Below are 24,871 nucleotides of genomic sequence, written 5' to 3'. Positions count from 1 at the left end.
GCATCCTTACTTGGTCTGTCAATAACAATCAAAAACAGCATCAGCAGTCAACAATGAGAAATTGCTACAAGTACCTGGACCTTACAAAGTTCTGAGAACCTGCCAAGGTTCCAATTCAATAAAGCTTTTAAACATTTCAAAGTCCCATGGTAATTCACATTTCTCAGACAGACAAATATCTTACTGAACTTGAGCTTACGCCTAAAATACCGTATCAGTGTGTATGAGCACAGCTCTACATAAGGAACTCTCCACTGCAAAATATTAAGGAAACTATAGCGTGTCTGACCAATATTGAATATACTTAATCAGTGAGGCTTTATGGATAACTCTGAATTAAAAATCAAATACTCACAACTGGTATAAAAAGCATCTTTACTGAACAACTTATGACACGGAAATTGTGTATCATTTAAGGTCGTTAAACAAATTACATTACTGATACTGACAAAAAATTCAATAAAATGTTTGCCAAACATCTTGCTTGTCCACAAATTATTCAGTGAAAAATATACCGAACAGGTCACATTACACATCCAACCATTTAAAAAAGTCAGTGTAAAAATAGCAATTACATTTCTAACTGCTTTTTCCCCCTCCGAGTCCGCTTTCCAAAACACGTAGAAGACAAACATCCCACAGATCACTTTTCAGTCTCGTTCTCAGGCTCACTGTCCCCACTATCACTGTCTCTTCCAGGGTGTTCTGGCATTGTTCGATGTTCATCCACTTCAGTCACTTTCAATTCTCCTTCCTTTGTAATTGCTTCCCCTACCTTATTTTCTTCTTCTTCAGCATCTTCCTGCATGCCTTGCACTTCACCTTCTACTTCAGTCTCTTGAGTTGGAGTAGTTTCTGGTTCTTCAATCATGGCAGGTGGGGGCAATAAACGCTAGGTGATTTAAAAAGAAAGGATTTTCAGGTTTTTACAACAAATACATATATGTTGGCATGTATTCTTATTTGAGTTTGAACTGTTCACCTTATATTTAGAATTTTGCGTTAGATAACAACAAAAACTTAAAATTCAAAAGCCCTAATCATTTGTAGGCACTTAACTCCTATATTAAAAAAAAAATAAGAATAATCTTGGCTCACAGAATGGTCATTTTAGACACACTTTTTGCCCGAGAAAAGGGTGTTAAAAACGCAGTACTTTCAATTCAAGGACATCATTCACATTTTTTACCCCAAACAGCCTAAGGCAATGTAAAATCCCTACTTGGAGCAACAAGCACATTCCTACCATAATCTCATATACAACCATTTCAAACTCCTAGATATGTTTAACTTACTTTTTGAGGCCTTTAACAGACCTGTCTTTAACAACTCATTCCAATAATTTCCCCTTGAAATATCTTATAAAATGCTATATGAACATTATCTGCACTTATACAAGTTGCACCCACAGCTATAAATGTAAAACAACGCAAGTTCCGGTAACAAAGCAAGGCTCAGATATTTTTCACATAATACTTCTGGAAAAGTAATTTAGTATATTCAGTGTTTTACTTGCAACCAAAAAAAGCAGTTTGTAAAACACTGTAAGCAGCAATGGTAGCCGTATTACAGATTCTGGAAAAAATAACAAGGATACAGTGAGCTGAAGAGTATGAATGAGTGCTATACCACTCCAGGCTGTACAGAAACACACATACTTCTTACAGCCTGACGTTATTTAATGACATGATGGATATTTCCTTGGAATATTGTGAAGCATTTCAATGAAAAGAAAGCTCAAGCAGCCTCCCATGGATGATTGTTTTGTTTTGCTTAAAGGCAACTTGGCTTCACATGACAAATTAAGTGTTTAATTACAGTGAAGTCTTATCTTCGATTAGATGACACTAATATTAAAAATTTCTGACAAGCATAGGCAAATCTATGAAGCAATTATGACTACCAGCAGAGATATAAAAAGCATTTTTTATAGACTTTGAAGTTATTGTACTGGTCTCTCACCCATCCGTTCACAGAAGAAAATGTATTTCAAAACCAGAGATCCTTTAATACAAAAATATATTACTGATGCACAAAACAAACTCAGACTTCTTCTGTGATTTAGTTAGATGCATGCTGTGCTTCATGACTACTATTGTTAAGACTAATGTAAAAGAAAAGGAAAAATACCACGTTGTACTAAATAGGGTAAAATAAATTTAATGACTGCCTTTTTTTTTTTTTAGTTCACTTTTTGACTTCTCTTGCAAGAAGAATGGTTCATTGCCACGGTAGGAAAACAGCAGTTTTGTAACTTATTTTAGCTAGCAATGGTTAAGATTAGGATGCTACAAAGAATAGCTAGTATTAGCAGAAGGATTTGGTCCATATTTGATTACGGTGTCAAGCAAACCCATCTTTTGGCAAATTTAGGTGCTACCATCTGCTTTTCAGGACATGTATACACTTTTGTTTTGAGAGGGCTATTCATCACATATGATCTGCATGGTTGAGAGATCTCCAACTATATTAGACAAACTGGCTCCAAATCAAGTCTTGTCATGTGCTTATAGGACTGTGTTTCTATCAAAACAGTGTGAGCTTTCACTACTTTAAAACAAACAAGCAAACAAAAACAAAACAAAAAACACACAAAACAGTTACAAGAAGATTTTAGTAGTGTCACTCTTTCTCTATCCCCTTTTCTTTACAGCAGACAGATAACTAGACCAATTCCCCAAAATAGTGAGAAAGTATCCGGCCCATCTGACAAAGGCTTCTTCTGGGTAGCACAACGCTTAGAATTTGGCTGAAGCTATGCCTCCCAGAAAAGGCAACAACAAAAAAAATTCCAAGATTCACTGGATAAGAACTGCAGAGAAAAATGAATTTTCTATCTGGAAGTGTGACAGCCAGTTAAAGTTGTTTTGTGTTCTGATCCCTACTGATTACACTGCTCCATATTAGATGAAACAATCAGTGGAAGAAAGAAGGAAGAGCAGGTGATAGAGAAACATCTTTGCATTAAAGAAGAGAACCTAAATCTCAGACAAATACCTTGAACTAGGTTCAAGGATACAGAGCCATGCTCACACTCTCTTCCCACAGCGAGCTAAGATGGAGTGAGTAGTGTCCTTTTACATCAATTTTTTACACTTTCAGAAATCCTTCATAAGAGCAAAAACCAATGAGGGAACTTTAGAGTACCATGAAAGAATAAATTATAAGCAATATAATCATGATACACCCCAGACATTAAGTGAAAGCTGATGTAGTTGAGGGGTAGAATTTAAGACCTCTCCCTTTCTGTTTACTGTCAACTACCTCTAGGCATCTACAGATCCAAGTGTGCTGAGCAAAGGCAGCTCTCTGCTCAGTATGCCATCTAAACTGCCTTAAAGCTCTGCTCACATACATAAGATGACAAGGTGTCTTTGCTGGGTTTTGAATTCTGCTTCAGGGATTAAACACAAGACAAAATTAGGTAAAGAAGTGAGAAAGCATCTACAACTGCTTCCAACCCCATACTGTTTTGCTTGGTGATGAACTAGTGCTGAAAAAAATTGCTCCAGAATAAAACTGCTATGGCTGATAACCAGCCTGGATAAAGCAGGGAGCTAACATGGTTAAAATGGTTTGAAGACATGATCTGGTCTTTCTATACACTGCAGGTTTGTCATGAAAAGCTCTATTACAAAACATTACTGCATCATGCAGTGGTGCTATACTACCACTGCTGAACTTACCTGAAACTTAACACACACGTTTACTTCAAGTAAACAGTGGACAGGCTAGTTCTTCAGTGTTAATAAGGAATTTTTGGGCCCAGGCAGAGCCATGTGTAGCACTTGGCATCAATTACTGCTGATTTTGGGGGCCTTAAATTCAGGCTTAAATTACTAAAAGATACAGCTCTTCCTACTGAAAGATTTTAAAGACCTCAATATTCTCACCCCCAGTCATAAAACCTTCTTGAATTTTAAATATAACAGGAGGAGTCTCAAAGCTCAGCAGCATCTCAAGTCACTTACTAAAAATCAGTTTATTTTAAATGCACACCTTCCAAAAGTTAGAAAGTCCTTACCTGTTGATAGTGGCGTGTACTCTGGATCATGTGCATATACATATTGTATACAAAGTTAGCCATTTGAGGCATGTTCTTAATAACATGTATTTGGTGAGATGGTCTTTCTCCATTCTAAGGAAAGGGAAAAAAGGTGGACATTCAGCAAGCAAAGCAAAACAACCATTATTCAAAGGTTATTTAACTATATTAGAAAACAAACACCAAGAAATTAAATAATGGTTTTCAAAGGAAAAAAAAAAATAGCTGAATTCTTTGAAAAGATAAGTGTAGGTTTTGTACTCTAAGGAACTGAATTAATCATGCTACCACAACCCAATGAAGAAATTTCAAAAGGAAAGGCTGGTTTCTGATGCTTACTTAACATATTGAAGGCACAAATAGTTTACAATCGGATTAGGATTTAGCCTACTTGTCCACCACAGTCCAGCTCCTCCTTACTTACACTCACCGACCATGTACCCTGCATTCTTTGTTGCACAGTAGACCTTAAAGCTTCAGCTGAAGGGCTTGCTCCCAAACATACCAACAGCACTTAAGAGCAAGTAAAGATCTGTAACAGATTTTTGGGCTCATGTAGGCACCTTTTCTCAAAGCTCCAGGAAGGAAAAGTAGATATGCTCCTTCATTTCTTCATTTAGCATCCTACTCTGTGTCCTGTGCTTAGATGCTTAATACAAAGCATTCCCTAAAGATCAAGTGCAATATTACAAGTTACGTTCTTGTACTTATGAACCTAGCTCTGCAACAAAACTCTTTTGTGACTCTGGACCTAATTAAAAAAAAAAAAGTTAACTGGTTATCCTGAATTATTCAGTCAAATAGAATTTTACTTCTTTTAACGAGAAGTGATTAGCTTTGTGTGGACTTTTTTTTTTGAGAAATAAAGTTATTTTGTTTCATAACAAGACCAAAAATATGTAGCATACTAAAAACTTACCCATTTATCACAAAAGAAAAATACTGAATCATTTACAGAGGTAGAACTTTGGAAAAAGCAGGCATAACAGAGTTATACTGATAACTAAATTTTGTGGAAAAATCAATTAAAAACAGATAGCATTTATCATGATAAAAGTTAACTCTAGGGACGTAATTACCAAATCAGTACTGGTTTAGCACAGAAAAGGTCCCACCTCTTATAGACCATCCAAAAAAAGTGGGTGAACACACACCCCCATTACGGATAGCAAAATTCAGAGCAGCTGTTCCTACCTGTCTTGCCACTGGAAAACGTTCGGTGGGAACAATATGGAGGTGAAGTGGTCGAGCTGTGAGTTGGCTGAAAGCTGGAGTTAGCTCAAAACAGTTCTGAAACAGCGATACTCTTGCAAAGATATAAAGCCCGAGCCTGGCTCTTGACATAGCAACGACCAATCGTCGGACATCCCTTCAGAAAACAAACAAAAATCAATCGTATTTTTGACTGATGACATAGTTACAATAAAAAAAAGTATACAGAAGTCTTAGTGAAAGGAAATACAAAATTATTTGCTAAAAAACTAATTTGTCTTTAGGTTTTTTTTTCCCTACATACTGTTTCAATAACTACCAAATCCTAGAACCATTATATAAAAGTGTTCACTGTATCGATAATGTTATGAAAAAAATCACTCCTTACTATTTTCCCAGACTGCACAGGTAAAGATTTACATTGAGAATGAATCACAATAGCATTTCTGAATCCCTGAACGAGTACGCGTGAGTCTGGTAAGTCATCTAACTACTGCTGATTAGACAAGTCTTTCTTCACCCCACCCCAAAACTGAACTGCAAGCATTTTAAACTACACACCACGATGCAACTATGCAGTGATCAAACACTTCTGATACAGGAGAGAATCTGTGAGAACATTTAAGCCTGCATTTGTTCAAGCAATACTTTCCTATTCTTTCTACTAAGGTGAAACTAAGTTCAACCTATCTGCAGTAATATAAACTAATTATAACAGCCATTACTAAAGGATAAAGTGGTTGTAAAGAGGGTACCAGACAGCTACAAAAGGAAGTCTGTCTGAACTTCATTCAATACATAGCATTAACCTTTATTTCTACTAGATGCTCAAATAATCAAACACTTTTGTATAATGTACTACAAACATCTTCCTTATACAGAAAACATGTAGTTTAATGACACTACAAGAGTATCTTCTTACATACCTAAGGTGGCCTACAGCTTTGGTACGTACTAGTGAAAGGAGAATATAATCATTTTGTTGACCTTGAAATCTGTCCACAGTTGTTACCTAGAGAATCAAAACCCAAGAAAAAAAAATATCCATAGGTTAATTGTCGCCATTTCAATTAAAACGTGACACCAAAATTTTAAGATAAACTTTGGACTGAGATTGAAGTAAATGAGAAAAGAAGATGCTTTAACTATGTTTTAGTTGATCTCTAACCAAAAATCACCAGCCTGTTCTTTCTGGGAGATGTTGGGAGGACCTTTTGTCTCACTACACTGTTTCTTTTATGTTTTTATTCGATTCAGACAGCTAACAGTAGGGTGCTAATAGCAAAAGACTGTGGGAAGACATCAGTTTTATAATACAGAATTTTAACCTCCAGAACTAGCACCCGATTTTTGTAATTACGTTTCTCATTTGTTTCATCAGATTTGTCATCATACATTTCATCAAATCATTTCCACTCTGGGTGGATCCTCCTAGAGGTGTGTTTTTCAGGGTCTGGTGGTGGATTTTTTTTTTTTTTTTTTGAGGACAAAATAAATGACAAAGAAAAGCATTAATCTGTCCCATGTAGTCTGTAGCCTTTCCAATTTCACCGACTTCAGTTTGTTTGCATGTCAAATTACAAACAGGCAGAAACAAGGGCACTAACTCTCTGAAATTCTACAGAATGTAGGTTAAATGTGTAGATAACCAGGGAATACTTGTGCAGAAAGGTGTGAATCTATTAGTCTGTTCTAGAAGATGACAATTTAAAAACAAACAAACCAGAACCACTCCAATGACTGATATATTTTCAAAGTCACCTTGTTTGGTCGTCCAATTAGTGGATTATTTCCACACCGCTGATTAATGACATCACGGATCAGGTGTTTCTGTCCATTGTACGTTGTCAGGATACTTATCTTGTCTGAAGGATAACCAAGCAGACACATATACATGAAGAGTGCCACAACATACTCAGCTTCACCAAGATTCTTAAGTTTAAAAGAGAAGATGGGGGAAAAAAAAAAAAAAAAAAAAAAGAAAAAGAAAAAAAAAAAGAAAAAAAGAAAAAAGAGGTTACTCAACTTGTAAGATTGGAAAGAAGAATAGTACCTGTGACATTATCACGAATTTAGACAAAATCTCAGTCCTGAGATGTCTCTAGAACTGATGCTTCTTTGCTCACTTAATAAAAGCCATTTTGAAAGAATAAAAGAATCACGAGTAGGTGTAATAACTTATTCCTATTCAGAGAACTGCTGAAAATATCTACCTCAATATTGCTGTTAGAAGATGCCAGTTTTATTTCAACAAGATTAAATTCTAAATACTTAGTAGTCCTTAAATATAGTATTAAATGTTAAAACATTTAAATTGTATCCATGGACTAATAAGTATTTACACATTTGTACCTAAATACATTTATATGCATATAGCTGTCTACCCAAAGGAACTGCCACCTTATCTGTACTACAGAACACAACCAACTTAATTTTTCCTTCTTAAAGGTCACATGCTAAAATCCCACCAGTTTTATATAACTGTGAAATTATTATTTGTTAAAAAGTGTTTGAAGGTGATAGTCTACAGATACCTGGATTTAAATACAAGGGTTTGAAAAAGACACTTAGTGACAATATAACATGGTTCCAAATAAGCACACAAAATAGTTGCAATGACTCACTCGCCAGTAAATTGAAAGTAAGAACTAGCTGAATTAGTATAATGGAACTCCTTTCAACTATCAATTAGTAGACAGACTGATAATCTGCATTATAAAATCCAGTTACTTGTACTGCAGGCCATAGCTATTTATTTTCAAATGACCAGATGTTATTTTGTATTTTGTAACTTTTTTTTCTGTGTCACTACTTATAATAAATAATGTCTGTCCCAGAGCATCACTCTTCAGGCTATAGGAAGTTTTGTCCTATTTCCAGACTGAAGTTATTCATAGCCTGTTTAAATCCATTTTCTGTCAACAAAAATTATATTTCAGGTTAAAAAGTTGTTCTCAATTGCTGACATTTATTCTTGCTCTATTTATATTGGGAATCTTATACCCACTTGGCGTATGTTTGACTAGGCTGGACGTAACAGACTCATGCATTCTTCCTTAAGTGGGCTCTTCATTACTTGAAAAACTCAGTCGCCAAGTATATCAGACATCTATGGGCATAAAGCTATCCTACAAATTTTAATCTCCTTTAAGTCTGGAAAGAAATGCCCAAATTCACACAGATAAATAGTACGTGGCAGCAATATGTTATCTCATGAAAAAACATGCAATGCCACCATGATACTCTGCTAATATCTCTCAATCCTTGAGATCACCAAAAAAACATCAACTGTAGTTTTTAATAAAGGTATTCTGTGTCCTTGTGTGAGTGTTCTCAGTCTTCTTTGGCCCAGGAGTGGTCTAAAGCAGTGCTCAGATTCTCAATTATCAGAATTCATTTTTAAGGCATTAATTTCAGCTGTTCCTGCTCCATAGGACAACTTTTTGCTACATGTATGTTACAGTATTACAGCTTGAAAAACAAAATCAAAACTCTGCCCTCCAAACACTCTGTCCTCAATCTAGAAGTGAGATAAAGTGGATTATGACTCACCATTGCTTTCTTCACTAACCACTGAATTACAATGGAGTTTAATTTGCCATAGGCCAAAACGCTTCATAATGAATTATACACCAAATCTCACCCCTCCCTTAACATGGAGAAAACAGATACCAAGAAAAGTCATTCACTTTGAGCAAAAAGCACAGCATAACACATTATCATTTTCAACATTCAAAACTTGTTAAAAGGAGAAAAAAAATCATGCATACGCATGACTCAGTTATCCGAGACCATGAATTCAAGTTTGCTGTATTTTTAGACTGTCTTCATTGCAGATTTAATACGCCATATGCAGATTAAATAAAGTATACATGTAATATTTCTCTTACCTGATAGAAATAAGGGTTGGGTTCAGACTCTCCCACACCATTGAAGTCTTCTACATTTATAAGCTGGAAGTCATACAAAAATCCAGCATTGGCTGTTCTGAACTCTGGCAGAAGCTGCACATGAGGCAGGTTACCCAGATTTTTGTAACGCCAGTTGTAGAGGTTACATAAACTGTTCAAAAACAAAGACAAACCCCAAATAGTTAAAGTGGGTTCTTAAACTCACTCAGAATAGTTCAGATGCACACAATCCCTCACTTTCAAGATTAATGCTTCTGAAGGTTTTCAATGAAAAAAAAAAAGATGATGGATAGCCTGTACATATATAAATGAACATACTTGTACAGGCTATACAGCAAAATTATTTTTAGAGCTTTTATTCAGTTTGGTTCTCTCTCACAGAAAACTTCAGATTTCACCTCAGTCCAGTACACTCAGCCTTAAGCCTGTCCGCTTGATCAGCTTTACACTGAAGGGTACAAATTTTGCAAAGAAATCTAGCAGGAATTTTCCTGGGTAACAAAACTTAAGGAATATTAATATTTCTTTACAAAAAAGGAACAAGGGAAAAGGATTTTCTGAATTATCCATTGTAAAGCTTCTTACTGCAAAAAGAAATTTATTTTCTCATTTTGTGTATTGTCATGTATTAACATGAGATGTGAAGGGAAGCAACTCTACCCAATTCTGAATCACCCTGGTATTTATAGGGATAGTAATATAACCAAAACGCTTCATTCACAAACGCATGACAATATCCAGACCAGATAAAGCAGCAGATAGCTGATGGGGAAGCTATCTATGATCAGAAGAGACAAACTGTAGAAAGGTATAGAAAAAAATCCTTGATCAATAAATTTCTTGCAAAATGAAGGAATTCTTCTGCTCTCTTATCTCTAAGAAATTTGCTGGGATGTTGCAAAATAAACTTCATTTATCATCACACTCAGATATAATTTGCATTCTTAAAATCATCCCAAACTGTTGTATGACCAGAAAATAATATTCTACCGCCCCCAATATTTCCTACGTGAAAAAAAAATTAAGTTATCCATCTTGTTCACTCCATTTTATGCCTAAAAAAATTAGAAATTAGAACTAAACTTAGAGTAGCAAGATTTTATATGGAGTAATTTTCTCCTATTTGGCTTTATTTTTCTTTCTTAATATGACACCAAAAATATGCACTTTACACAAGAAATAAGTTTGACACCTAAATTACCACAATTAAATGACAAATACATGGATAAAAAAAGTTATCTTACTACAGAGATGCAGTATCTCTTTTAATATAAAAAAAAGGCTTTATGCTCCTGTGTGAACAACATGGTTGTCTCCAATCAAAGCTGAGGCTCTGGTGAAATACTACAAGCAAAGCATCTTTTTGCAGAATTTAAGGGAAATATTATATATTCAATGTTAAATAAATCAAATCTTTATTCAGCCTTGAATATATTAGATTAGAAAAGGAAGCTTCTGCAAATAAGTCTCAGCTATAAAAAAAACCTCAAACACTTAAGACTATTAAAATTTCTTTAAATATAATTTTCATTAAATTATTCATACAATAGTGGAGTACTACTATATTAAAAAAAATGCTGACTGCATTTCAGCAAACAAAAATCTGCCTTCCTAGTCTAAGCTGAAACAAATGGAACAAAACAACTAAATTAGTTTTGCAAACTCCTGTCTTAATAATAAAAAACAAAGTTTACAAATTAAGTGCATTTTTTCAAGTTTAAACCTTGTATTTTCTTACAATTTAGACATGCCATTTTCTCTGTCTCACCTTGCTCTTGCTCTTCCTTGAGCATCCAAATCAACAGTTGGCACTCCAACACGAACAAACCGCGTAAAAAGAGACTGCTCCATGTTGGAGTATTTTTGAAAAGCCATGTTCTTAATGACTGGTGGCAACTGATGATGGTCACCAATCATAATCCAGCGCTTCAAACGACTAAATCCATCTTGGGGGTTCTAGAATTAAACAATTACACAACTATAACTATTACAATATAATCAAGGCACTCAGTTACAACACATTAAAAAGCCAACCGTGTCCTGGGCTGCATCAAGAGCAGTGTGGCCAGCAGGTCAAGGGAGGGGATTCTCCCCCTCTGCTCCCCTCTCATGAGACCCCACCTGCAGTGCTGTGTCCAGCTCTGGGGCCCCCAGCATAAGAAGGACATGGACCTGCTTGAGTGGGTCCATTGGAGGCCACGAAGATGCTAGGGGGGCTGGAGCACCTCCCTTATGATGACAGGCTGAGAGAGTTGGGGTTGTTCAGCCTGGAGAAGAGAAGGCTCTGGGCAGAATTTATAGCGTCCTTCCAGTACCTAAAGGGGGCTACAGGAAAGATGGGGTGGAATCTTATCAGGGAGTGTAGTGATGGGATGAAGGGTAATGGTTTTAAACTGAAAGAGGGGAGATTTAGATTAGTTATTAGGAAGAAATTCTTCCCTGTGAGGGTGGTGAGGCACTGGCAGAGGTTGCCCAGAGAAACTGTGGCTGCCCCCTCCCTGGCAGGGTTCAAGGCTTCTTCCCTGACCAGGATGTGCCCCTAATTAATCCTCACCGAATGCTCTTCAGTATGCTTGGTATATCTCTTTCAAGTTCCTAATCATCCTTTGTATACCTATGTTACATACTGACAGAGCTCATGAAGGAACGTAAGGACAAATAAAAGGAACAAATGTGTGGGTAACATCACCCAGGAATTGGAATCCTGAAGATTTCCACCTGCCAGTTTTACAATTCAGACTCTTAATTTTTTACACACTCCTGTGATATTTCCCTTTCCTTACAGGAGCACTATTCAAGCCAGAACCTAAAGCCCCTTTTCTTGCCACTTGAAGTGGAAGAGCTCTGAAACCCTCTCTGATCAGAGAGCAAGGAAGAAAAACCGAACTCTGGCCTGTCCAGCCCATCAAACCTGAAGATGGCTTAAGTAAGAAAGAAGATGGAAATTATTTTCAATGGCATAGAAAAAGATTTCTAATTGCGCTCCCCCCCCCCCCCCAACTCCTAAAAGGTTATTGCTTTGGAGAAGACCAAGCATTCTATATAATCATTCTGTTCTTCTCAGCAATTTTAGTCTTGGACAAGGAGCCCAAAGAACTGTTTCTAAAAATTTCTTACTCTGAATTCCAAGTGCAAGAAATCAAGTGCTACTGCTCTGTAAGCCTAGTTCTTTAGGCTTTGTTACAAAACCCCTCAATTTTCAAGGACTGTTTGGATGGCTGTTGTAAATAAAGTCATCGAATATCCCCTAGAGTATGTCTCTATGGTGAAACAGTCTGCTTTAATTACACAAAACTCTTCAGCTTCTGCATTGCTCATATACACTTACTTCCCCTCACCAGCCTGATGCCATCTGGTTATTCAATGCTCATTCAAACATTTGAAAAAACACCGTAAGATGCTTATTTCACAAAATATACTAATTTCATAACCAATTAAAGCCATGGAAAAAGCCATGCAGGATTTATTCATTACATGGCATTGCAGCACTATCTTGTGTTATGATTTGTGAGAAGCCGCACCAAATAGCAGTTCACTCTCCAAACACCCCAAACAAGATGTAGAAATATGTGCTCCTGTTCAGGCAGTATTTGGGGTTTAGAGAGTGAATTAGTTGCCAACCTGCACAGAATTATCAAAACTCAGTAGTCTTTAACACATCAAGGTGGTGTTAAAGAATTATTAATGTTGCTAAAACTTAAGCGCCTACAGAGTTAGACAGCAACTGAGAACAGGACTTGGGCTTTAATAGCAATATGGTTCACTTGGACATGCACATTCTTTTGTGCACCAGGCTCATACTGAGTTACTTTCCTGCAATTGTATTCTACTCTCCATTGTTAAAGAGCAAAGTGAAAAATTATGAGCTGCAATTACAAATACATCAAATATTTCATGGAGTTTCTATCATTCCTTCTTCAATTGAAATTCATTTGCTTGTAGAATGAAAATCCAAAAGCTTAGATGTGGTTATCTAGAAGACTTAAAATTATTGATTTCCAATGAAAATATCTGCTCCAGGCAAAACTTTTGAAAGAAAACTTAAGTTTAGAATATGAGCAAATGCAGACTGTGGATTTTTCAGAAAGCCACTGATTAAGAATCAAAACAACAGTACAGATTGTCTTCAATTTGACTGACTTCCCACATAGCAGTTTCTGATTTGCAGCTAAAGAGTTTGCAGAGAGTTCCTGAGAGAGCCCATACTTCACTTCCAGAGGTGAAATTTTATCTTGTGATAATCTGGGATTATAGTTTGAATGAAATGTGTTGTATTTCAAATGATCAAAGTAAATGTTTTTAGGGAAGGATACTCAATTTTAAAAGTAACAGTTTTGGCCCTCTCTTAGAACAACTCCTTATGTCACAGAGCTATTACCACCTGGCTTCCTAAAGTCTGTGCTATAAATATCCCTATGTTACTCCAGCTTGTTTCCTTCTTTCCACCCCTGTGTTAGCAGTATCTTTCCAGCTGCAAGACTCCATTCAACTGTATCACATCTGCATTCCTTTATCCACCAGTTGGCGGCTTGCCGAACTCAGTACAAGATGCAGTTGATTCCAGGCTAAATATTTACCAATTAGCTAGACATCAGGTGTGCAATTATTTGGCAAAAGTAGAAATAACCATTTCTTTTCTTTCTGTGGAGTTGTAACATTGATTAGAACATCTCCTCTCTACTTGGCTCCAGTTTTCCTCAAAGTTGTAGGCATTCGGTATCCCCTATCTCTGTTAATCTTGACTGAAATTGACTGAACACCACAGGCACACAGGATGACACAGAGCAATTATGTAAGCCCTACATTCTTGGGAAACAAAACCATTATTTAACATGTAGTAGTAATTTTAACAATTTTTAAAATTAGCAATAATCACTATTAAATGAGAAAGAACAAAAGTATCAAAGCCAGGACCTAGTTCAAATAAATATCTTCGCTTATTTATTTTCAAAATGAAAGCGTGCCAGTCCTGCTCTTTAGTCAATAAAAGGCACGTATTTAGAATCTATTAGCTTACTCCATAGTATTAAAAAATGGAATAAACAACTAATGTAGAACAATATGAAAGTTCTTACTGTCTGTCCACTCTAGCAGCAAATATCAGTTCTAGTTTCTGAACAAGATATTTTCCTTTTAATATTCTGTATTATTCAAGAACACAGACTTAACACAGACTTTCATTTACCATTTTTTGTAACACGTTTTATAATTCAGGTCTAACCTGCAACAGGAGAGGTATAAAGGTTTCGATCTCCAGAATCTGAGCAGACTCTTCCATTAAGATGTTGTCATACTGAGAAAGAAAAAATAGAGATGTCCATCAACCAAGTAATACAAATCAATACTGTTATTCAGCCTACCAAAAGAAAGCATCTATTATTCATTTGGTTTTTTGATGGGTGGGACAGTTACAACAGGATTTGACCGTATAGGCAAAATACCAGTATTACCAAAAATCAACATCAGAGGGTGAAATCCTACATCAGTGGCAGATCTACCTGTAGCAATCAGGGCTGACATCTAGAAAGAATCCATGACTGAACTACATGACATGCTTCCCATTTGCCATAACCCATCCACAAGAGAAAAGCTTTCTGCAGTGGAGGAAACTAACTTGGTAACTCTGCACTGAGACAGAAAAGGAGTATTTTTGTGATCTGATATAGTGCATTATTGGAGAAAAATAATATTAAACTAATTGTTGGTGGTGGGCTTTTGTTTTGTTTCTGTCAGATAAAACTCTGTCCTAAATTAATACCTATAGCTAACACTGCAGAATGAAAACAGCATTCCATCACAGTTGTTTTTCCTCAAATTGTTCATTTTTTAGGTAAACAGTTATAAAGGCCATGGGGATTTTTTCCCAATTCTGCCTTTATTACTCAATCATATCACTGCAAGTTCATCATCTAATATGTCAAAACTAACTTTTCTTTTTTTTACAGATATGCACTATTAAGCATTTTTATATATATTAGAACTTAAAAGTGATCTCTTCTTTTATTTACAGAAATTAAATTTTTCTGTTCAGTACAAGTAAACACTGAAACATACTGGTAAAAAAATGCAACTCCAAATAATCTAGTTGCCTAGATTTAGGACAGATAAAAAGTTTTATACAAGGGTGTGAGGTAGAACCAAACCCAGAAAACAATTATAGTGTAGTAACACTAGTATATTCATTACTTTGAAACCTAATTCAACCAGGTCATGTCGTTTCAGAGCAGCATGAGTACAAGTCATGGCAATGATTTTTGCTTCTTTCACCAACAGGTATTTAGATCTATCCAGACCACTGCGGAGAAGTTCAAATGCTCTGAATTCCTATGAAGGAGAAAAGAAAATCATAGAAGTCAGAATACAAAAAATTATTGCTAATAAAATGCATTCACTCAAGCTATCTGGCCACCTTCTTAATATAATTATGCAAGAAAGTTATGAAGGTATCTACCGTTAACAATCCCATCTGAGTAATTTTTTTTATGCTAAACTTGGAAGCAACAATATTTCAAAAAGCAATCTTTTAAAAACACAAAGAATTCTCCAACCTATGTGCATATATATTTGCAGACAACTACTCAATTCTGTGGAACCCTCTTAGAATCCCCCATAATTTTGTTTTACTATATCTTCTTGTTTCCTAGTTTACTGCATCATAATATCACATCAAATTCAGTATTAGAAAGACCAACACAGTTAATATGACCAAATGTTTCACAGATCACATTCACCTTAACTTTTAAAAGCTCCTCAAGCAATTATGGGAAAAACAGAAGATAATCGGTTTAAGTTACTTCTAGGTTATCTGATTAAAGGCAATTCTCTGTAAATATAAAGACCCTGTGAGGATCAGAGGAGCAGTGATAGGCACACCAACCCTAATAACCTAATCACTGAAAATGGAACACGCAGAATGGCCACTTCCTAAAATCAAAATACAACACATTAGACCCTTCACCCTTGTCCCTATTTGAATAATATAGGCATATTTCACAAGGTGGAAATTCACACCTGAATGCCTTGCTTGTTAATGAAGCTCTCTAGAGGTATATACTCCTTTTAGGATGTAGGGTAAAGGAGAATTTTGGAACCATGTGAAGTTTTTTATAGGATTAGCCAGATCCCCTTACTTTTAATAGTTACATGTCTTACCTCAAGCTGAGTGAATATTTTCTTAACATGTCTAAAACACCCTTCAGCAATTTCCATATCTTCTTCATAGGATTTGCCTTTGAAAATTGGTTGAGGAGCATTTGCAAAATACTGGTGAAAAGGAAACAAACTGGAGACGTCCGTAACCTCTAGCAATTTTCCACCTTTAACTTTCACTTTGCTGATATACTCCTCCCAACGCGACATTACCTATGACAAACAAAAGTGTCATACTGACATGTTTTTATATCGAAGTCATTTTCAAGGTGTAGTCTTGCGCACATAGGATTGAAAAAATAATTATCACAAAAGCAAGCATTTGACCTTGTATCAGTAGGACATTTTTGAAGTTGTGGTGGGTTGACCTTAGCCAGCTGCCAGACTCACGCCCAGCATCTCTCACGCCCCCTCCTCAACAGGACAGGGGGAAAAAATAGGATGGAAAAGCTTAGGGGTTGAGATAAAAACAGGGAGATCACTTAGCAAGGTCTATCACAGGCAAAAGAGACTTGACTTGGGGAAAATTAATTTAATTTACTGCCAACTAAAAATAAGAGTACAATGGTGAGAAACATAGACAAAACCAAACCATCTTTCTTCTCCACCCCTTCTTGCTTCCCAGCCTCAATTTCACTCCATTCCCAACTCTTCCACCTCCTCCCCACCCTGAGCAGTGCAGGAGGAATGAAGCTTGTCATTCAAGTTCATACCACTGCATCCCTGCCACCCCTTTCTCCTCACGCTTCTCCCCTCATCCAGCATGGGCTTTCCACAGGCTGCATGTTCCTTCAGGGCACATCCACCTGCTCCAGCACAGGGTCCTCCATGGACTGCAGTGTGGGTATCTGCTCTGACATGGTCCTCCACAGGCTGCAGAGGGACAACCTGCTTCACCATGGTCCTCTCCCTGAGCTGTGGTGGAATCTCCACTCTGGTGTATGGAGCACCTTCTGCCCCTCCTCTTCTTTCTGACCTTGGTGTGTGAGGTTGTTTCTCACACTCTCCCCTCTGCCCCCAGCTGCTGTACAGTGTTTTTTGACCTTTTCTCAATAACGTTTTCACAGAGGTGCCACCAGTGTCACTGACAGGCTCAGCTTTGGCCAGCAGTGGATCTGTTGGAACTGGCTGTGTCCAGCATGGGGCAGCTCCTGGCCTCTTCTCAGAGGTCACCCTGCAGCCCCCTGCTACCAAGACCTTTCCACATAAACCCAATATAGAAGCAAATCTCTTTATTATCTCCACTTACAGTACTGTGGTTTAAATACCAAGTGGGATTCTTTTGGGAGGAAATTGAACAAGATGAGCTCTAGCAGTCCTCCTAGCACTCTCCAACATCTAATGTCCATTTAAAGTTTAGGCCCACACTACAGCTAGCCCAAAGTAACTTCTGTAAAAACATTTACAGTGTATGCATTTGATCCCAAGTACCACTCTAGGAGTTTGCTTAAGCTACACTAACTGCTAATGTAGACGTCACTGAAAAATAAATGGAAGGGAAATGAGGGATATACAACACACAGAAAAATCACTGTATTGTGTATGCATCCAATTTCACACTGGCATTTAATGCCATAAAAGCTTTCTAGCAGAACCACCAAGTACTGCTCTAATGCTTGTCCACAATGTAAAGCAGCCCACAGATTTTCCTATCTGAAGGAGAAATTTCGGGTTAAAGTCTTTGCCAATATGCATGGAAAGCAGCAATACTAGCTTTTCAATTGGTGAGTCATCAGGCAGGATTTAAAACAATAGCAATACAAGTAAGTATATGTTGCAATCATAGCTTTAGCTGTTATTGTATTTTGAAACACCAAAGAAAACGCAGTTTTTTAAGACTTAATTCTGAAACATTCACTCAAATTTTTACAAAATGTTTCACAGCATATTGAGGTCATACAGTCTCTGTAGAAGTATTTCAGTCCTTACCTGGTATAAAAAAAAGTGGCCTGCTGTTTCACAAGTGTAAGAAACATCTCCTGGGACTCCAAGACTCTCTTGCAGTCGCCCAACTTCTCGTAGAAGTTCAAGTCTTCGAGCCAGCACATAATTAACTCTTCCATACCTACAAAATGGATTAAGTATCACATAATTTGTATTTAAATGTTTTAATTAAAACTGTTTTGTCTAAGTATAACAATGAGAGATCACAAAAAACCACCACCAAGACAAAAAAAAAACAAAACAAAACAACACTACCAAAAAAACTCCCACAACTACTGCCTGATTCCAAAAACCAAGAATTTGCTACATGTGACTATATCTATCAGTTGAGTCCTAATAATTTACAAAGCCATGTGAGAGCTGTTACTGAAAAAAAAAAAAAAAAAAAAAAAAGCTCCATTTATCCTATCACTTTGACAAAAGCTTCATAAGTCTTGGTAAAACATCCTCATGATGACCTCTGTAAAGCAGAAAAACATTACTTCCAACATAGTGTTTAGGAACTATAGTACACCATGTGTTGTAACACAAACACAAGCAAGTTATACAAGTCTATGGGCCATCAGAAATAGAACCTACATCCTAAGTTTCAGTACGATAAGGCTGACTTCCTTTATCAGCAATATATAAAATGTCTTGCAGTAATGCCCACCATAACAGACAGGTTGGCATCCACACATAGGAGGTCCTGTACTCATAGCTGCCCATTGAATAGCTTTAATGATTAGTTTGTAACCTACTCCCTCCATTATTCATCCTCTTGCAAAATGCAAGCCTAATTTTTTTTTCTTTTATAAATCAATTTCCTTATTTCATACACTCCCCCCGCTCCCAGAAACAGTACAAGAAAAATAAAAATCAGTGAATCACGTTTTCTAAAAGAGAAAAGAAATTAAAAAGTAGAATGAGTGGAATTAAAGAAGTTAGAGGAACAGGACACTTTCTTTTAAAAATGCTATGTAGTTAAAAGCTCAAATGTGAATAAAGGCTAACTTTCAAGTTCTTATTAAACTTACTATTCATAAAATATGCTTTCTGCACAGCAAAAAAAATAACCCAATCCCTGGTAATCACAATGGGTTCTATTGTCTTATTTAGAAGGGTGAGAGTAGTTAAAGCTGGAGATTTGCATTTACTAAGACACAACTGAATATGATATTGTTCACAACTGGAAAAAACAAGTTCTTCAGGAACTATGACAGTTAAGATCCTTGGAATACTAACTAGTTTTTAATTCATCAACAGAACTAATCCATTATAATTACAAGTGACTGCAAGCAGTTGTGTTTTTTCTTCCCTCGCACTTCCAATGTCCTCTTATTTCTCACAATTCAAGTCATATGTCCTCTTTCATGTACTCTTATTGCTACAAAAATTTTCTTTAGCTGTGATTCCCTTTGTGTTTAAGTGACAGTACCAGCGTAAATCAGCTCCTCCCCACCTTATGTTCTTATACCCCCTGCCCCACTTTGCTGTGCCTGCAGAAGGAGTAAAAAAGGAACAGTAAGCTTGCAAGCAGTAAAAATTCCTTAAGCAGAATTGTGCCCTCTAAAGCAGCCTGACACAGAAAACCCACGAACTCAGAAGCAACTTAAAAACAAACAAAAGGTATATAGAAAGTAAATTTATCTTCTCACAGTAGTGCAAGTCCATCATCATATATAACCCTTAACCCTTATCCCTCCCTCCCAAACTGCCAGAACCCATAGGACTCACAGTAATGGTCCATAGGTCTGGAGTTACCTTGAAAAAGAATAAAACTAGATAGTGAGAGCATCTCAAAGAAAACTCCTTTAAGTGATGAGCACTAATGTTCAAGGAATATTCCAAACAATGGATATTACCAAATAAATATCTGCCATGGCACCATTTCACTAAGACTTTGGCTATCAAATTTCTGGAATAAATTTGACTATGTCAAAGCATTCAAATTAAAAAAAAAAAAAAAAAAAAAAAAAAAAACCACACACGCAAGGTATTTATTTTGCTAAATGAAACTCAATTATGCATATGTGGGTAGCTTCTAGTGACTATGCATAATTTTTACTACAGGTTTTGAACTCAAATTATTGCCATAATAATCCAGAACTGGACAGTTCAGTTATTTCCAGTGTATAACCCTTATACCCCCCTGCTTACATTTATGAATGTGTGTAATCTTACTGCAGTCATCTGGACTATCATGTAACAAATGTACAAATATTTACAAGAACAGATACTTAAGTCTGTATTGATACAGACTTGACAGCTTTCCCTATGTATGTATCCTTCAAACAGTGTTATTTACCAGTGAAATAAGTAACTCTGTAGTTAAGCAATATTCAGAAGAACTAGAAGCAGAAAGTTTAATTTCATGTTTATATTTAGTAATGCTATATTCACCATGCCAGTAGAAGTGATACAATTTTTGCACAAAAAATTTGGAACTGCAAACACCTGCCTTTACTGTTCAACTTTCACAAAACAGATTAATCCTATAAAGTGTATATGGGCCCACAATATAATGAACTATTTTTATTCAAGCAGTCAGAGTCTGTGAACAAGCAACTGCCTGATTCTGCCTTTGGATTCTCAAAAGAATACAGTTTATCTACCAAATAAGAACGAAAATTACTCAACCCTGTACTGAAAACAAGTGCACTCTGCATTACTGGGATTCAATAATATAAGAAAGGTGAAATTTTTCAAGCACATCTCCTTCCTCATTTACAAGGGAGGTAGAATGGATTCAACACATACATCTTGCTATAATGTTTATGCAAGTGAGTTTATCATTAGCACCTCCTTTCTCACCTGCTGAAATCTTTCTCTGTCTCTAATTCCTCTTCTCCATGACCCAGACGCAGGAGGTGGCGCTCATCAATGTCTAGGGCCATGATTTTTTCAAACAGCTGGTTCAAGGCCTAAAGATTGACAAGAACAGAAGAAAAAGTAGTTTTCAGAATTTCAGAGGCTCTTGCAGGGGAAAACTGAAGAATTACTGGTAAGCCAGATAGTAAATTATGCCTATTTTGGTATAAAAGGAAGCCAAAGCAAACATGAAATTAATACTGAAACTAGAGCTCTTAAACCCGACAAGAAGGAAATTAGCCTACTAAAACTCTTTTATTTGCATACTGTATACAACAACTAAATTTGATTTTACAATTTTAAAACAATTTAAAAATTGTACTCTATCACCTAGTTAATTTAGTTAATAAAGCTATCAGTTTATAAAACTGTATCAAGAACCACAGTTTGATTTTGTTAGATGCCTTCAAACCATTTAACTTTTACTGTACATTAGAAGAGTGTGATCTGATACTGACTGGAAGGTGCTGTGACTATTCCATATGGATAAATAAATCTTGCTGAACTTCCAAGGTGTGCCACATCACCTGCCTTAAACTCTTCAATTCTCTAACAGCTTAGTATCAACTCTCCAATTCAGTGTATTTCGAAGGAATAAGTTCGTAAGCACTGGATCATCAAGTTACGGAACTAAGAATAAAGATGAGCAAGCTCCACTTACATTTCACATCAGGTGAACAAGGCACAAGGAACAAACTCTGCTGAGATACAGTTTAATTCCTGAAGTACAATTTCAAGTTCATGTTCTCACATAAGTCTTGACTGGTCAGAAGAGTCTCCTACCCGCTTGAGATTATTTCCTTCCTTTTCTCCCCAACGGACATGCTCTCAACACTTTCTCTCAGCTTCACCACCTGTAACTCTCCCACAACCCACTGGAGACTGGCCTATATTATTCCAGGTTGCAACTCCTCACCAAAGTGAAGCCCCAGCCATCATTCTTTGATCAACAGCATAAATGCTTGATCTTGCTCTGATGGAAAAAGATTACATGTTTTTGAAGTGATATGTTCAGTTAAAATAGCTCATATCTGAGATGGGATAGGTTAATTAGGGAGACCAGGAAATAGATGAGCCTAATTTCCAAACAAATCCTTCCAAACCAGATGCAGATTTAGCGTAACAATCTATGACTTTTATCATTCTTATTTTAAATATGCTTGAGAATTAGCAGCTAGACTCCATCTCTTATGAATGGAAAGCAAGCATTCAGCCGAAGGCCTTCCCTTAGAAACATGAAGCAACCAGTGTCCAAGATAGCCAATGAGCAAAAATCTGGCATGCCTACAGTGAATGCGCAACTAAGAACTGCACAGACAGTTTTTCAAAATACTTCCTAATTTCTATCCCAACCACTTAAATATATTGAAAACTTCTGATGAAAATAGCTCAGAACTACAAACCCGAAATTAAAAAATTTCACATTATGAAACTGGCAAAACTGCACATAAGCCAACTCAAGTTTTCACTGTTAAGAGACAACTGCAAACCCAGACCTACTGATCTCAATACCTGCTGTTCTACTTGATTTTAGTTTTAATTAAGTTTCATACAAGCCTGACACTTTACCTGATTAGAGTGGGTAACTATAAGAGTTCGTTGTTCTGGGAAATTATGATAAAGATTGGATATTATCTGGACTGCTACATCAGTTTTTCCAGTACCAGGTGGACCCACTACCTAAAAAAAACAAACAAAAAAATTAAAACGAAACAAAAATCAACACACAATTTATCAGAATATTGCACAATATGGGAATGTAGCCAGTTGGGGGAAAAAAAAAAAAAGAAAACAAACTCACAAGACACTGACATCATACATTCACAACAACATAAAAAAATCTTCTGTTTCACATACAGTTTCTTGCTGGCTTCCATGAACTTCAAGGACAAGTTCATAAATCATGAAAGACTTATCCCAACGCTAATGCAGATTCCTGCCCAAGAGGAATACGGTAATCCAGCAACTGCTTGCTGGCTTTTGTGAACTTCAAAAACAAATACAATATATAACAAAAGACTACTTCAGTTTAGTTAGATTCATGCCTAAAAGGAATACGGTAATCCAGTACATGAACTACTATTCTGTACTGTTCTGCAACACATGAAAACAGACCTCCTCAGAGGCAAAAAAGGCTGTTTAGCCTCAGGACAGGCTAAACATATGGGAAACAGTGAAAAAAGCATCAAAATACACAACTGAAAACAAATAAGGTGAGGCACATATAATGAACAGCAATAAGAGAGACCATTCTTATTATTTACTCAAAAATCTACAACTGAAAATACAGAAGTAATACTGACAGTTAATGTTTTTAAAGGCTCAATTATATAAACAACATTCAAAGATTGGCAACTGAGACATTTTAGACATATCCAAGTATCATAAAGCATCTCAAAGTCATCTGTTCAGCATTAAGATGCACAGAATAGCAGGTTGTGTGTGTATCTACACATAAAAGTACAAACGGCTATGAAATGATCACTGGATTCAAAAGCAAGTAGGATAGTACAAAGACAGAAATACATCACATAATGACAGAAAATAAAACATAGGGTTATATTATGTAACTGTTTTCTCAGTCTGCCTTCTCTAGCCTCTGAAAACATCAGCCATTGCAGTTTTAGTACAGAAGTCCAAATTATATAATGACCATCTTCTCAAATATTTATGAAAGCTGATGGAGTGCCAGGCACAGCAAGTTATTTTTCTTCCTTAAAGCCCTCCAAAAGTGAGGTAGATGGTAGTTTATAATGCACGACACTTGTATTTGAAGGTCATTGATAGTTCAACAAATATTAAACAATACTAAAAACAGTATACAACGCTAATTAAGAAACACAAAAATAAAACCTAGGTGACTTAAGAGATCCCCTCTCTAGTATTTTGTGTGTTAATTATATACTACAAAATGTAGTAATAAAATTTACAATAAAATTTGTAATTTCCAAGTCTTCTTTCCTATTGACAATACTACTGATATAAAACAATACTAGTATACACTGGCATGGGTATTCTTAGACAAACACTCTGATTATTTACAACCCAGCCATTCAAATCATTCCAAAAAAAAAACCTTCCAACATTGATTAATAGCCAAATTTAAAGTCTCTATCAGTGGCATTTTCACAGCATTCAAAAAAAGAGCTTTAATTTCTAAATAGACCTTGAAGCTGATATTCTGTCAACAACCAGAAAGTTCATCTGCATTCTGCTAGAAAACATACCATACTCAAAACCACTGCCAAGAACCCAGGTAACTTTTATACACATTTACAACACTACTAATTTCAGTACACTTAGGCAGGGACAAAAGGCATACAATTCTACTGAAGTTCATTTTTTCCTTTGCCTTGCACCTTTTATGTGCTAGCTACAGAGTGTATAGGGAGTGGTAAAACATAAGGAGGAAGGATACCAATACAAAAACCTAAAAATTAGCATTGTTGCCTATATAAACCAAGAAGTAGTTAAGAGTATGAGAGAAGTCATTCAAATATTCCACTGAGTCATTGTCAGGATAGACTGTAGTCAAAGTCAGAGTGGTAAACCTTAAAGATGTTCACATAAATTCACTGTTCAAAACTTATTTTCCATAATGAATCTACAGCTTTGGTTGGGTTTGTAACTTCTTAGTTACAGAAGTCAGTAGGTATAAAGGATTGCACATTATATTTCACAAGACAGAAGAAAAAAGCTCCCTGAAGACAATTCAATGACTTCCATTTCCTTTAATGGAGTTAGATCAAACTAAGAATGA

At 36.2% G+C, this 24,871-nt stretch overlaps 1 protein-coding gene across 1 annotated transcript in view; it reads right to left on the bottom strand.

Annotated features, from left to right (window-relative positions):
* Positions 1-358: 358 nt before the first annotated feature.
* The window catches only part of AQR (aquarius intron-binding spliceosomal factor), a 55,174-nt gene continuing 30,661 nt past the window's right edge, over positions 359-24,871 (bottom strand). Inside the window, exons 23-35 of the mRNA XM_042790636.1 lie at positions 22,681-22,791; positions 21,055-21,164; positions 18,247-18,382; positions 16,321-16,530; positions 15,355-15,492; positions 14,390-14,461; positions 10,937-11,124; positions 9,148-9,319; positions 7,019-7,189; positions 6,184-6,269; positions 5,240-5,414; positions 4,025-4,138; positions 359-892 (exon numbers count right to left, since the gene is read on the bottom strand). Coding sequence (XP_042646570.1) covers positions 644-892; positions 4,025-4,138; positions 5,240-5,414; positions 6,184-6,269; positions 7,019-7,189; positions 9,148-9,319; positions 10,937-11,124; positions 14,390-14,461; positions 15,355-15,492; positions 16,321-16,530; positions 18,247-18,382; positions 21,055-21,164; positions 22,681-22,791 — 1,932 coding nt within the window. The 3' untranslated portion in view covers positions 359-643. The remainder of the gene's footprint in view (positions 893-4,024; positions 4,139-5,239; positions 5,415-6,183; positions 6,270-7,018; positions 7,190-9,147; positions 9,320-10,936; positions 11,125-14,389; positions 14,462-15,354; positions 15,493-16,320; positions 16,531-18,246; positions 18,383-21,054; positions 21,165-22,680; positions 22,792-24,871) is intronic.

This window comes from Tyto alba, unplaced genomic scaffold (assembly GCF_018691265.1).
Source record: "Tyto alba isolate M040663 unplaced genomic scaffold, T.alba_DEE_v4.0 Super-Scaffold_18, whole genome shotgun sequence".
Lineage (NCBI taxonomy): Eukaryota > Metazoa > Chordata > Aves > Strigiformes > Tytonidae > Tyto > Tyto alba.
Note: the sequence above shows the minus strand (reverse complement) of the source record. Positions and strands in the feature narration are given on the sequence as shown.